This window comes from Lampetra fluviatilis, chromosome 12 (genome assembly GCF_964198595.1).
Source record: "Lampetra fluviatilis chromosome 12, kcLamFluv1.1, whole genome shotgun sequence".
Lineage (NCBI taxonomy): Eukaryota > Metazoa > Chordata > Hyperoartia > Petromyzontiformes > Petromyzontidae > Lampetra > Lampetra fluviatilis.
Window position 1 is genome coordinate 12,112,281 of NC_136286.1, and position 16,437 is coordinate 12,128,717.

Below are 16,437 nucleotides of genomic sequence, written 5' to 3' on the forward strand. Positions count from 1 at the left end.
AATCATTCAATTAATACATTGGCCTCGCCTGACATTGCTGATCGGTTGAAGCAGGTTTGTTCCATACGACAGGCGAATGCAAACATTTTATTTTTTATCCCGGGGTGTTGAGTTTTCCCATGCTTGGAGAATGTTATTTAAATCGATGCTGCTCAGTTTCAGTCCCGAGGGAGCGACAACCAATGCCATCTCCCCACGTCAGCCCGTTTTATTAACTCGGATTTTAATTTTTGGATGTTAATTTATCGCATGCTCGATTGCGATGTAGTAAACACATTCAGTGCTGGGAAAATTCTGGCAAGCTCAGCTGAAACGCTCTTCCCATTGGATATGCGTCTTATGAAATGTATTCGTTATGGAAAGATGGGTGATTGGGCTGGTTAAGGTTTTGGTTAAATTGCCATTAACCATTTTCATGCATCCTTCTGTAAAGTTAGCGTGCTACTTGTAGAGCCTTAAGATGAGCATCATATTGTGAGTACTGTATATGGCCTTGCCAGGTGAGACAAAAAAAACCGTGTCTAACTGAGGCAGAAATAGGCCTGACATTTGTTTTTTCAAGAATAAAGTCTACATGGTGTGAAATGGTGAAATGACAGGTGCGAGGTACGGTGTATGTATGCATGTTGAACTTATTTCACACTGTACGTAGCCAGCCGTGCAAATCAGAGGCATGGGGAAGGACAACAAACTAAACACACAAAAAAGCAGCTCTAAAGAAATTAGTTTTCAATCTAGATTTAAAAGTGCATAGCTCCAGTGGCTTCCTAATATCAGAAGGAGGGAGAGCGTTCCAGACGGCTGCAGAAGCGCACCTGAAAGCGCCACGCGATGCGGTTGATCGTCTTTCGTTTCGATGGTTAGCCACTGCGAAATGACCTGAGCGGAGTGCAACTTTAGTTTTGGGGTTGCAAGTCACGCTGTGTGCAATGGGTGAGGCACCCACCACAGCGCGCTTTGCGGTAGCACCATTTGTCCTGTCGAGGAGTCTTAACAGCGAAGTGAAGCCCAAATACCCTCTGCCCCCCCCCGCCATGTGGCCTCCTGTTTCATTATCTGCAGACCCCTCCACAGCCAGCAGAAAGAGAACATTCACATGTTTCCCTCCCAGGGCTCACGCTTTAATTTACTGCGATGCAGGCTATTGGATTCCCCGTGAAAGTGAGAAAACGTGTTGCGTATAAAATGAACGAGAAACCTGTGCGAGGTGGGACCAAGAAAGAAATGTATCGTTTAAAAGAGCTAAAAGTAGTGTGCGGAGAGTGCAAACGTGCCGGGGAAGGTGCGCGAGGATATTTGTGCTCCAATTCAGATAGCGTTGGCCACACGTGAGTTATGTTCGGGAGATTATTGTGAAATTTACAGAAACGTGGATCTGATTAACTGTAATAATGTATTTAGTCTTCACCCCCCCCCCCCCGGGTTTATTTGAATTGTACGCTATTAGCGTAATGTCAAAGGGACAAAACCTAAATTGCCTGCAGTGCAGTCCGCGTCACACCATGGGTTAAAAGAACGGCCCCGCGGCAAGCAAGACATCGCCTCTTTACGTCTGAGACTCATTCGCGTTACCTCTGTCTATCCGCGCAACAGGGGGGCACACTTGCCCACGTACCCCCACGCTGTTTGTGGAAACCTTTGATGCTCAATATGCCCCTCTGTAAAAACTCCTTGCCGCAACAAGTGTTTATCTGCCTTGTATTCACGAACACGGTCCGAGACATGTCGCTTAGTTTCCCCAATGTAACTGCTGCCGCAGACACAGCTTAGTTTGTAGATGCCGGGGTATTGCATCCTTCACAGATGGGATCAGATCACGAATTTTATGTACTGTGTTAAATCGAACCTGGATCTTGTGTTTACTCATGATTTTGGAAATCTTTTTGGTGACCCCTGCTATGTATGGCAAGGTGATGGTTTTGATTGGGTCCTCAGATGGTTCTTTCCCAACGGTTAGGGTGATAGCTTTACAGATTGTGTAGTCTGAATATCCATTCGTCTTGAGAGCTTGGTGTACGTGTTCCAGTTCAATGGCTAGGTGATGATGGTCGGAAATACATTGAGCTCTATGGTGTAGAGTTTTGATGAGGGAATTTTTCTGGGATGGATGGTGGTGGGAGTCAGGTTTTAGGTAGGCTTTCCTGTAGACAGTGGCCCATTGAGCCATCTGGTCTCTTTTCGATTAAAACATCCAAGAATGGTAGCTTGTCATCCTTTCCCACCTCCATGGTGAATTTGATGGCTGATTGTATGGAACTGATGTGGTTGAGGAATTGGTTCACAGCTGGTCGGCCATGTGGGTAGATGACGAACGTGTCATCTACTTACCTCTTCCACAACGACGGACGTAGAGTGGATGCCTGGATGGCATCTGTCTCAAATGTTTCCATGAAAACATTGGCTACAACCGGAAGGTACCCCAATGGGTTCTCCCTTATCTCCGGTTGTAGCCAATGTTGTCATGGAAAAATTTGAGACAGACGCCAATTTCAACCGAGAAGATGGGTCCAAACTCAGCAATCACTGGAAGGACGTTATCAACCAGTTTAAGTCATAACTGGCTGTAATGTTTCCATTTTAGACCGGGCAGCCCTTTATTGGTGGAAGCCCACCACCAGCACTATCATTACCCACGACTACCATCACCTCTGGTAGCAACCTCCACTGTCACCAGTGTGTGTAAAGCTAGGTGCAATGATTACCTGGCAGCCCTTTAATTGGTGGAAACCCACCACCAGCACTATCATTGCCCACTACTACCATCACCTCTTACACCGCCCTACATCACCTTCTAGCACCGCACTACATGCTGGGGCACAGCATTTTTAATCCCTTACATTAACATTAGCTAACCGCTGCTTCTAATCTCCACGTGAGCGACGCACCTCGAGATTTGAAGGTGATTGCTGACATCTCGGCTGTGACTGTTTTGAATGTTTCTGTCACGTGCCATTGAAGGTTGCTCAAGGTTTTCTGTTTAAGAATGTAAGTGCGTACCCAAGGGATATCTTTTTCAGCAACTGAGAAATTGTAAATGTTGTGGGTTTACTCTCCAACACACCCGTGTGCTGAAATCGTAAATAATTGGCATGTTTCGTTAACGTGACAAACCTTATCAATTACTTGCGTAGGATGGTGTGGCGGGTTTCACGTCACATTCATATTTACGCGATCTCACCCAAAAAACCTCTTATGGATAATATTGTTCACGACAACCTACGTGTTAAGGCTCACACTGCAGTCTAATAGATCTGGATGATGTTACAGACACCACGTGTTTATGAATTAGGGAACTGCCTCAAATGCATCACAGAAACTCACAACACCGCATTGTCTCGAAAACTTCTAAACGACGCTCGAGATAAAAACTGTGTAATAATTCTAATAAGAATGTCGTATTTATAGCGCGTGCTGAATTCGTCATAAAAATAATTAATCTTTCGCAACTGAGATTTTCTTTTTAAAAGTTTTTATTTTATATTTGCAGTGTCAGCTAATTAGGTGCCAGATTCTAAGTGCTATAAATGCATAGGAACGTGATTAACTGTTGTCAATTTTGTTAGCTACTGCACATAGGTGTGTTATTGTCGTGTGTTAAATGTGGTATTTTTTTGTTTTATAAAATGGGACCTTGATGCCCATGACTTACCAATTAGCATTCACACGAGTGTCTGAGCATTCTTCACAAACCTTTGGGAATATGCAAGGTTTCCGGACTCTTTCACTTTAAATGCAATTATATTTTACGTCAAAGTAGTCGCTAATTTAATACATGTGCCTAATGAGTCAGACTAAATTAGGAAGTTGATGTAAGCTCCCTTTTGCACTGTGTTCCCGTCAGTCTCCTCGCTGATGGGAAGAAACAAACGCCTTGAGGAAGGTTCCCTTTGTGCCACTGCTGCTGCTGCGTCTGTGCACAGAGCTGTGGTGGCATGGCAGTTTCCTTTTATAAAGCAATGTCTCCATCATGGAAAAAAAGCCACATTTATAATGGTGAGCAAGGATTATAATGATTTTGGTGTTGATGCTTTCCGAAACAATCCGTTCACATGTGGCAGACCCAAAGAATTTTGCAGTATTTCACAATTTGCCACAAGTGCCGGTTAGAGACCAAATACACTTCCACCCCCCCTCTTCCCTACGACTGAAACACTCACAGCAACAGGCCCCAGACGTTATGGATGGGAGCTGACCTGAAATGGGAAATGGTCGGAGCCTCTCCGGGTAGATAATGGACAAACTGAGAATAAATCCAGAACTGATTTTGTGTCGTACACCCTCCTCCACCCGACACAGCCGAATAAAATAGTTGTCTCGTGAGCAAACGAGCAAATTTGTTATCGGTTCAGCAGCAGCATCACCGGTGTGTTGGAGATCAACGCACAACATTTAACGTGTCTGTGTATGTTGAACTTCTTTTGCCCCGTACGTAGCCAACAGTGCTCATTAGAGGTGTGGGGAAAGGACAACAAACTAAGCACAAAAATCATTTATAAATAAATGAGTTTTCGATCTAGATTGAAAAGTGCATAGCTCCAGTGGCTTCCTAATATCGGAAGGAAGAGCGTTCTAGACGGCCGCAGAAGCGCATCTGAAAGCGGGAGATGCAGCGACCGTCTTTGTTTGATGGTTAGCCAAAAGCCTGCTAGTTGAAACCATCATTATCAGTCGATTGCAGAATATTTGTTGCGAGTGCCTACGTGTTGACAATACATCCTTCTGCCCTGTGTAGAGGCAGAATTAAAGCTGTGCATGGAAATACGCCACCGTTATTAATATATTGTCTCTTTGCCCTCAGAACTTAACACGGCTATATTAGGTAAAAAAAAATATGCTTTGAAATCACAGCTGGGTAACCGATGACGAACACACAATTCCAAGCGTTGGCAGCCACCTGTGCTGGTTTTTCCAGGAACTCTCTTTTTCAGGTAGCTGTCCTAATAAATCTGCCTTCCTGGAAATTTAAAAGTCGTGATATGTAGTAATAATAATGTGTAATAACATAATAATACTCGACTCAAGACAATGCATGTAGTTCTCCAACCACAGCTGACATTTCGAGATATTCTTATTCTCGTGCTAGAGATGTGTCCAGCTTTGGTGTAACTCCGAGGTGGCAACCATCGCAACGTCGACAAATTCTGATTCGCATGCAGTCGTCTGCCTGTATCTGCGGGTGCTGAATTCAGAAGAGTGCTTTTTTAAGCGTTGCTTGGCAGCCATCCACATTGAAAGCAATTTTTTAAAAATCCTTTCGCCAGCTTACAAAGGATATGACATGAGCAAGGAACCCTTGACCCTTGCAACTTATGACATCAGTGCTGGGCAGATCCAGTGTGGTTATTATTCCCCACCCCGACCACCACCCATGTTTTGTTGCCGAGCGGAAACTTTCAGGCTCGCGTTATATCTCAATTACTTTCAAGCCGTTCACAAAAATGCGTGCGAGGAAATGGAATGCTTTGGCTATTGAGCATTTCTATAATTAAATCAAACCACGAGCGCTGGATTTAATATTTTAAAGGTGTCATTCCTTTTTGCAATGTTAGCATGTAAAGCCAGTGAATGTCGTTGTAGTAATTTAGTTCTGTAAAAAAAATGTCTCTAGAAAATAAGGAGGAAATTTTAGGCCCTTTTAAAGGTCTTTTGTGTGCAGCCCAGCTGTTTTTTTGCATAACTATCACCGACGGCCCTGTCAGCGCTATGCCGTATTGGAAGGCAATGATACCAGAAGCAGGCGTTCATAGCATCATCATAAGTATTACATTTCTAATGGGAGAGATGTACTTTACATTGGTAGTTGTACCCACTTCGACAACATGATAGTCATACGTGTTGCGTCGAGGGAGCTCCATTTTTCTTATTTTCCTCTCTGCGCTGCCACACAATGCCGACTACTTTCGTTTTATGTGCCGTGAAGAAGGGCTATGCCCGAAATGGCACCCATTATATCTTTTTTCCTTTTAAGGCCACAGTGTTATTGTCGAATGTGAGCTTTTCCCCCACCTTTCAAGGATCACGTGATCTCACCCCTGGCCTAAAGAACCCACAATAAGTACACGGTGTTCCATTTACTTTTTTTTACTTTGTTTATTTTCTGCAAATCGTAAAATAATAATTAATCATGTGATAGTGCTAATGCTAGTGACACAGAAATGCTGCTACGTTGCGAGTAGTACTTAACCCAGCATGCAACAGCAGTCGGGCTTGTTTTGCGGGGCAACAATGATTTGCAGCTCAAACCTCCGTTGGAGCATGACCCGCGGATGATTTGCGTGAAGCGTGGCGATGTGAATCGGCAAATGCACCTCGTGCTCATCCACACAGCCTCGCATACAGATCACTTAGATCAGTCCAGTTCTCATCGCTGCCAGCAACAGTGCGCTCCTTCATTAGCCAGGTTTTTGCTTTCGGCCTGTGTGCTTGTGTCTGAGTTTGTGTATATATAGGTATGAGGGTGGCTGAGCATGACGCTCGCCACACCGCTCCTTTTCTTCCTCCTGCCAGCCTTAATAGGCGCTCGTGAACAACACCATGCCCCGACAGTCTTGAAGCCCATACGTGGGATCGCTTGGCTTAAGTTCAATGTCGGTGAAGAGGATTGTAAATTAATGTCGTGATGAGACTTCTGCGCTTGTGCCTGTTTCCCCACCCACTTTACAATGCACTTTCTCATTTCCTATACTGTATTTCGCTCGCAGAGTGACGATATTTAAGGGAAAATGCAGTCGCTACTATATTTGTACAAGATATGGGTATGTTGCCTGTAAAGATGGGTGATGGTGAAAGTGTACATTTCCATATACGTTGTCACGCGTGGCTTGCTTTGAACGGATCTTTTGGCAGAAAAAACATGCACTTGTGATGTTCGGAGTAGTTTTAACCTCATCACTGTTTAAGTGTATGTAAAGAACAAAATTGTCGCGGGCTTGTGCTCAACATACTGACACTGAGATGCAAAGTCTGATTTCTAGCGGTTGCGTGTCATTAGAGGCTACGCAAGGCGGTTGACGCATTTAAGCACTCGAGGCCATCATAACTAAATTAGAGTTGAGTGGTGCCCCTCATATGCACAGATAATTATGGGAGCACAACTGAGAGTGCTTTGCTTTTGTTGACTTGCATTTTCATCCACGGCTGGCTAATAGCAGCGCGTCAATTAGCAGTCGGCCGCTGTCATTTTAAACATGCAGTCGTCCTGGTGTTGTGATACATCGTTTGTAAATAAAATGCTTAAATCTTGATTCCTGATTTGTGGTCATTCAATTGTTTTTTTTACATGATTATCAATTAAATGCACACAGCTAGTTTAATTGAAATGAAAACTTATGAACATGAGCCTTTTTGTATGGTGCACAACCGCAGCCCAAATTCATTTTATGTAATTTGATGAACTGTACATCAGCAATGATGTATTCTTGTCAGCTCCACAGCCGAGAAGCTTTAAATCTTTTACACATCATTTGTATCGAGTAACTGTGCACCTCTCTTAAGTCCATGTGTGAAAGCCGCTGGCAATGAAATGCATTTTTTTGTACAATGCCCTACTTCACCGAAAGCCACTCACGCCTGCATTAGCCTTGAATATGAACGGTGTGATATTTAAACGTGTTCCATTGTGGAAGATCAATGTAAACGTATGGAGAGAATCAATTGTGTTCCTTACGGGAGACCAACATAATATTACTGATTGAATTTAAGTTTTTTGGTAGAATTTCTTGGTAGTGTCGGATTAATACAAATAAAGCATGGCCTCGTTTTTGCAAATAACATTGCCCTACAAATTTTAATAGAGAGATGAAAACGAGCAGTACTATCTTAAGCATATCTCAATGACCAACGATGAAAACAGGGTTTAGCGTAAGGACTAAAGCCCCGTTTTCCCGATTAGGTTGAAATTTTTTAACTGGGGGAGAGAAAAAACTCACGCAGATTTCTGTTAGGCTGCCGATCAATGAAATTCCATTGTAAACTCGAATGAATGTCATGATTCGAATTTTGAACACATGCTGCGCAAGAGCAGTTCAGGGTCGAGCGCAAGGACCCTTAAGGTCATTGTGCTGGGTTCTATTAAATCTTCTTTCCTTGCATTCACGGGCAGAAGCGCGGTGCGGGGAAACTAGAGATAGGCCGTCGTGCACCTTTGTCTGGGCTCTTGGTGCGTCAGGACGATGGTATTCCCAAGCAAGCCGTAGTGGATGAAACGATACAAAACTGTTGTCGTCCCCTGGCTATGCTGCAGCCACACCGTGCTGCTTAACGCGTATACGGTGATTCCTCGCTGTACGCAGTCGATGCGTTTCCCGAGCTTCGTTCGTTTGTTGAAACTTCGTATATTGAATAGCTTATGACGTGAGTACTCTGAGGATGCGTTCCCAGCCTTCGTAACTTACCATTTCATACTATATAAATTTCATAGCTTACCATTCATATGGTAAACAAAGACAATTTATGTTTTATACTGTACGGTATTGATATTACGAACTGACGAAAATAAAATAAACATAGTGTACTGTAAAATATATTCAAACTCATCATTGTGATCTTTGGTGCAGTCATAAGACTGCATTGCCCACCAAACACCACAGCTCCGCTGATTGGCCGAGACGAATGTAAAGAAACGTTCTGAGCACTGCGATGTGCAACATATCTTATTTTAATTGTTTTCTTATTTATATAGCACCGCAGGCGGATAATTTTATTATTTGCACATTTGAGTGTATTCATTTGTTCTAGATTTGACTGCAAGGGTCCATACTCTTTGTTTTTTTCCGGTAAAGTCACGTAGGTAAAAAAAAATAAGAATGAATTAAATCACGACGTTTCGGAACAAAATTACTGTGACGGTTCCACCTGAAGACAGAAGCTTGTGTTGCCTCCGAAACATCGTGATTTAATTCATTTTTATTTTTTTTTATTTTTTACCTACGTGACTTTACAGAAAAAACCAAAGAGTATTCATTTGTTACTTACCTTATATTCCCCCCCCCCCATTAAAATAATGGTAAATAAGTTCGTTATACCGAAACGTAGTACATCGTATATTCGCACATCATGGTATTGATGTGTGCTATCGGACAGGGCTGCGGGGCCTGGGGAAAACCCCTCGGTGGGAATCTGAACCGAAATTATTACATCTGATACCGTGACGTCGAAGCGCGGTGGTCCCCCAAAGTGCGGGGCCCGGGGCGGTCGCCCCAATCCACCATATACCCTAGGGGTACTGCTCTGGTCTTGGATCTGTGCCATGATTCCAGAGGAGAAGTTAAAAAAGAATGGTTGCTAGTTTTGAAAAGCAATTTGCTCATTGCAATCTGTTTCTGATTTTCAATGAAGACCTTAATAAAGGGTCCCGTGTTGCTATGCTGCGAACACACGCCGTTGCCGGCGCTGTGGGTATTCACCCGGGCTGGTATTTTTAAATGGCCTCTGCGTTGTCGTGTTCTGTTGCTTCTGTGTGTGGCTGGCCATCAGGAGTGAGTAAACCTGTACTGACAAGGTCCTTTGGGATGCGCCGCGATCGCTCATTACCACCGTTGTTGTATGCCACTGTGCACTCACGGATTCGTGTCTGGTGTGTGTGTGCGCGCGCGTGTCCATTTGTGTACGTCTGTGTGCGTGTATTTTTCTGCCCTGTAGGTTAACGGAGCCTGTTGGGGTCATCACTGATGGTCCCAGCCACTACAAATATAAAACCAAGTGCTCGTGGCTCATCCAGGGAGCGTGAGTACTTCTTCTTTATATCACACCACTGTAATGGACATACTGCGGGGTCCACACACCTCTTGAATTGGGATTACCTCTTCATCTGAAATGGGCAAAACGTTAAACATGCATATTTACTAGCGTCCAAAGTTGTGGCAGTTCCACCCATGCACTCCAATGGTGAAGGTGTTCTATGTACGATTCATCGGCCTGCCGGTATGGTTGTGTCAGCGGTAAATTAATAACATTGCATGTGCTCCTCCAAAAGGCCCATTGCTTTGACAGCGCTGTCGGCTCATTTCCTGTGTTCACGAATCTTTGTCGCTAGGCGATCCGAGTCCCGGTCTAAATTATTCAAGGTCACCAGCCCCTTCTCTGTTGGTGCTCGAGCTGTATAGACTGAACCGCATCATTTGGTGTACGTAAAAACACACGATCCTAATGTTAACAATTGCTCTGTCTTTTTTATTGAAACTATAATTCGTTTGTATTGTACAATTAAAAGTGAAAAACACAATGTTTTAGGTTCGTGCAACACATGCGTTTGCAGTGTGGATGTGGCGTAATATGCTTGCTGAATTTCATTTTTAGTTTATATACTTCAAAAGACTCTAATGGCTCCTTTTAATTGATTACCTCTTCCACCAGTTGGGAATATCTTAATCCTGAATTGATGCGAGTCTATATTTCACCATGGTTGAAGCCAAATTGTCATAATGAGGCTTTTGTGTCTGAACGCCGGCCCGTGCATTGGGATTCTAGCTGGGCTCCCACTTGCCGTCCCTTGTTGCATCGTAGCTCAGATGAATGTGGTGAGACATAATGAGTGCCTGATGGGGCAGCGGGGTTCATCGGCTATTTCAAGAGTACGAACCAGATTTTGAGCTCACGGGTATACGCTGCGCACGGTTTATCGGTGCTTCCCAACCTGTGATCCCGTGGGCCACCGCTGCCCCGCAAGGCCATAGGAAGTGTCCTTCGGAACCTGCATTTGCGGATTTTGATTTCATAATTTGCAATATTATTTTGGGAGTGGTGGTCCGCAAAGTGTTTTGAGGGTTGACGGTGTTCTGTGGGTCCACAAAGGGTGGGAATCACTGCAATGGATACTATAATGTTCTGTTTTTTTTTACTTATTTACTTATTTACAAGGTAAGGCCCACTGAGCTAGATGGCTTCTTTTCAGAAGCGACCTGGTCGCAAATGATAGCTCAATGAAGTGGCTTATCACGTGGAAATTGACATCAGCCAATTAATCTACAATTCTTTTGTACATTCGAAAGAGCTGCCTAAATATAACGTAAACAAAATGCAGAAAGAGCTTAAAGATGTCAGTAATTGGCTTTGTTGTGATTTTGAGTGATCGGTTCAAAATTCAGCCATGTAGTGTATAGTTGAAGCTCATATTCTAACAATATGAATCCTTGCAGTCACGAAAGCTTCAAATCTAGAATTAGTTGAAGCTCATTCAGCACGCACTCTATTTTGCTGTTCCTTTATTCTGCACAAAGGAGAACTGGGTTTTATTAATATTTTATGTGCACCGGTTGCATGACTGGGACCTGGGACCCATGGATGGAAGCTGCTGTGGGGACACAAGCAAATATGTTTCCATTGTCGGTGGACATTCTGGAGTGCAGCAGCCAGTGAATGGATGTTGAGTTCACAAGCACCCGGCTCACCTCTGTCACTCACTCCTCACGTTCGCTGCACTCCGCATGTCCCGCATTGCGTCCGGGGGCTTTCGAAACACGGGCTTGGCAGGCGGAGCAATTGCTGACCTCAACGCTCGTGCATCCTGACGTCCTGCGGATTCAACTCCCCCTGTCTGTGTCCGTCTCGCGATTGTTGCAGCCGCTCTTGCAGAGTTCTGCATTAAAATTAAGACTGCTTCACTGCACTGGATGATTTCCAGATGACATAAGTTTCACCACCCTGCCCATCAGAAACACGAGACAGCCTGTCTCAAGAAATAACATTGTTTTTTGCTGGCAGACGGAGCTGCAGCGTTGTGTCTTATTTGTCAAGATAAACGCCACGTGAATCCCTCTCTCTCTCTCGCTAAGAAAAAATCGCCAGTAATTTGCAGTGGAAATCACCGGATAATGTACCAAATTCTTAAGCGGAAAATCACTCATGGGTCTCATAAGCCATCAAGCCCTCGCTAGCTATAATAGTCATAGCGATTATTTTTGTTTTACCACCATGTATGACACATTACGGTATCTTCAGTGTTAACAATTTTGCCATAAAGCCATTGGTGAGGACTTCAGATTATTTTCACTGCTTCCAGATAGACGAATAGTAATAGAAATTATGGTTTTGCTCTCTTTTTTTTGCTGAAGTGGGTGGTCGCATGGCTATCTCAAATGATAACAGTCACAATTGGCACATTTTACATCAGAGTGGATAATAGTAACGGATCTTTAAGTGTGCCATTTGCTTTGCAGAATGAAGCGGTGACCATACAGTGATGTTACTAAAATTTACAATGTCGTGCCAGTCACGTGATAATTAATACATCTACCGTGTTGGGAGCTGGCCACACAAACTGTATAAGAAATCACAGCTGCCGAGTTCACTCCTCGGTGAATGCGGATAAAATGCTGCTCAGATTTCCTTAAATATATTTACCTTTTCTTCACAATATAATTCAGTAATTGACATGGGGGGTTTTCCGAGGACACTCGCTGCAGACTTAATAATGAGAATGAGAGCACGTGACCAATGCATACACAGTCGATACAGCGCCACTGTTTGAACAGTGTGAAGGCGTTAATGCATTTATATTTGTGTTTTTTCCCTATGCATTTTAAAGCTTTCAAAGCTATCAAATGGTGTCCGAATGGTAATGCCTCCCTTGAGTTGACTGCACGCTGCTTGCCATGTGTTCTTCCTCCACTACACAACGTGCAAACAGCACTCGCATATTGCAACTTTCGCATACAACTCATGTACAGCTCGCTCTCGTACCAGTACAAAGCCAGTTCACCAGCTCGCCTGTGGTCATGAATGTCTCACCCCTACGTATACAGGAATAATTAAAATTGAATTGCTATCCTATGATGGTAACAATGAATCTTGGGCCGACCATGTCTCGCGTGTGTTTACACCTCACCTGGTACTGATGTTATCTACTACAGATCTCGTGAAAATCATTACGTGCTTTAAAGCTTTCGTGACTGCAGGGATTCATCTTCTTGGTTCTTTCGGTAAAGTCACGTAGAAGGGAAATAATAAAATAATAAAAATTTAACATAATAAAATACAATTCTCACGACGTTTCGGCCACAACGCAAGCAGCCGTCCTCAGGTGAAGAACAGGTCTGTCGGAAAGACAGGGTCTGAATGAGCACCACCACCCTTGGCAGCGTATATTTAAGCTGGGTTAGAGGGGGAAGGGCGTCAAGGCACGTCAAGGCGCCATTTCCCCTCTAACCCAGCTTAAATATACGCTGCCAAGCTTGGTGGTGCTCATTCAGACGCTGTCTTTCCGACAGACCTGTTCTTCACCTGAGGACGGCTGCTTGCATTGTGGCCGAAACGTCACAAGAATTGTATTTTATTATGTTTTATTTTTATTATTTTATTATTTCCCTTCTACGTGACTGTACCGAAAGAACCAAGAAGATCATTGTGCTGTTAGTGAGTGTTGTGGGTAGCTAGCTGCAGCTCTCAGATATATTGATGCACGGTTCACCTGTGCCGATTCACAGCTTTACTACACCTCGACATCGAACAAAGATGGCCACTGCACCGCGCGTTTTCAGATGCGCTTCTGCAGCCATCTGGAATGCTCTTCCGATTGTAGGAAGCCACTGGAGTTATGCACTTTTAAATCACCTTGATTGAAAACTATTTCGGTAGAACTGCTCTCTGCGTTTAGTTTGTTGTCCCCCCCCCCCACACCTCAGATTTAGCACGGTTGGCTACTTACGGTGTGAAAGAAGTTCCTACATACATAGCCAGCTCACCACCTGTACTGGGATGACAGCTAGCCTATGCTGACGCGTGGCTCGCCACGGCTCAACTGTGCCCGCAGTAAGAATGTGGAGCTGCGGCTGCGATTCAACCACTTCGCCACCGAGTGCAGCTGGGACCACATGTACGTGTTCGACGGGGACTCCATTTACGCTCCGCTGCTGGCTGTCTTCAGGTGAGCAGTAACCCCCCCCCCCCCTCCCTCTTGACCACGCGTGCGATTCTTTAACGTCGCGAATCTCAATCCTGTGACCGTGCCCGTTGATCTCCGCCACGGCTATGAGCGCACGCAATTCTCATTTTCTTTTCCATCTCCCATATCCATGGATGTTTTTCACAAAAGCGCCGTTGGGGGCAATATATTTGACCAGCGTTGGCTGGAATGTGACTGGGTGGGTTAGTACATTAACCGGATGGTTTTTTGTTGTTGTAATCCTTTAATCTTCTAATGCTGCGTTTGGCACAGGGTGTCACTGGCTTTGGGAATAGCATGGCAGGGGGCTTAAGGCTTAATTGCTGTTGCGGTGTCATCAAGTGAGAACAAAGGCGGCTGGCGTCAATGTTGGGATTTTTGTCTTTTATAACCCAGAGTTGCATTCACGAGGTTTCAACCTCGCCAGAAAGGAGTGGTCCACCCTCAACAGGTTCAGGACTGGTCATGGCCCATACCTTGCCAACCTCCACCGATGGAGCATAAGAGCAAGCCCCCTATGTGGCTGTGGGGTGGAGAAAACTGTGCACCACATCCTAAAAGTCTGCTCAATCCACAAACTCAAGTGGAGGCCTACTCACCCTCCACACAGCAGGACCAGAAGCAACCACTTGGCTTAGGGACTTTGCATCTGCTAAATAAATAAATAAATACACTCACCGTGTCCACATTGAAGACACTCCGAGAAGCGTATATTTCTCTCACTTCCCCAGAACAAACTCCCAGATGTTTACCTCCTATGTATTGGTGGCTCTCTTGATGGCTGTATTCCCCGGCACTGCGTGCATGCGGACTTGCTTCGTGCGAGCCTTTTGACCCCAATTGTGACCTCCCGTGTTTGAACACGAACCTAAATCACAACCTTGGTGTAGTCATCAGCAGAGCCCTGGCTCGTTCCGTTAACCCTTTACTTACCACCCAACATAGCATTGCCCCGCACATTAAATCTCCTCTGGCAAGTATCGCTGTGTCTTTACTTAGCCCGCTAAGTGGTAGTGAAAACCGGAACGTTTCCCTTGATTTTTACACGGGACATTGTTACGGGGCTTTGGATAAAAGTAGGTCTTTCTCTGCTCCTACCCCGGTGGTCATTTATCTATTATTCCTAAGTTATAATAATTAGCAGGTGGTGGCATTTCTAATATAATGGACTGCATTCATGATAATGCCATACGTGTATTCGTGTTTTGTTGTGAATGTATTTTATGTTTCATTAAAATTTTCCATTGGGCCCACACTTTCGGTGTCCCCATACACGATGCGTTTCCCCGCATCGAACAGTGAGACCTTGTACTGACGAGTGTAATACATGCAATCCGACTACTACGTTGTATCTTACCTCTCCAAAATACATGTATTTTGCTACACTGTGGCCAGAACGTATACACGTGCCTTGCATATGTACTATGGTTTTTTGTTATGTCCATTTTATGTCCTATTTTGATCAGTTTTGTTCCAATGTTCATCATGTAGTAAGAGGAATTGTACATTTGGAGCTCTTTCAGAGTAGTGCATTACCCTGTGGTAGAGAAAACGGCCTGTAGAAATGTTCTCTACACAGCAGTCAAGCTGCATTTTTATTTTATCTACAAAACTGGATTTTTTTTTGTCGCAAATTAAGTGAAAAAACGAAATCTCACACGATGTGGCTTTTTTTGACCATCAACCGTCACTTACCTTGAGACCGGGTTTTAATCATGGGGCAGGCTGACACCTGGACTCGAACCCAGGACCTCTGAACCACCCAGCCACACACATTGTTCTGTCCGCTTCCTAAAAGTGCGTCACCTTTTCTTTGAGAAAGTTGTTAGGTGTGGCGTGCAAATTGTACGTACTTCGGGAAGGAGTTGCGTGAACCGTTGACTGAAGTGCCTGTGGGTTTATGTAACTGGAAATCTGTGACAATGAGCTTCATAGCTCATCGAATTCCTTCGGTATGATTAAAGATTCAGATTCTGGGTTCATCCAATTGTTGGCGTCTGTATTGTCTTTGCATGCAATTGGTTTGATGTTCGCCCGAAACTTGTAGCGTTAAATTACACCCCGTAATATTTATTATTAATAAGCATGCTGGTCTATTTGAGATGTGTGCAAAATACCTCAATGTGAAGTACATGTAAATCTATTAATCATTTATTTAAGTCTACCAGCTACATCCGATACACTGGGAGTAGAAAAAATAAAATTTGTGCTAATCATATTGGATTTTAATCAGTTACACGTAGCTCTGCACATTCTAAGATTGTGAGTGTTACGCATATACGTTCTCGAATTAGCTTGCCAGGCTAGTTTTTCATGGTAATTAATTTTAACACTCACGGGCGTGCGCGTGCGCGACCAAATGCATCGATGCTGAGACACTAGAAGGCAGGCACAGGCCTGTTCTAGTCCACGTACATCAAAGTGTCGAGAGAAGGTTTGAGCCGCGTGCACTCGGGATTGCGTGATATTGATCGCGTTTTTGTACTGTTGTTGTCACGTTCGTACCCGCCCCGACTGGGCATCTGTGAAAAAGAGCTTTATAGCTCCTCGGATTCCTC

At 44.2% G+C, this 16,437-nt stretch overlaps 1 protein-coding gene across 4 annotated transcripts in view; it reads left to right on the top strand.

The window, feature by feature from the left end:
- The window catches only part of ATRN (attractin), a 296,628-nt gene that overhangs the window by 49,076 nt on the left and 231,115 nt on the right, over window positions 1–16,437 (top strand). For all 4 annotated transcript variants that reach the window (XM_078861672.1, XM_078861673.1, XM_078861675.1 and 1 more), the window contains exons 2-3: window positions 9,640–9,723; window positions 13,748–13,861. In XM_078861672.1, coding sequence (XP_078717798.1) covers window positions 9,640–9,723; window positions 13,748–13,861 — 198 coding nt within the window. The remainder of the gene's footprint in view (window positions 1–9,639; window positions 9,724–13,747; window positions 13,862–16,437) is intronic.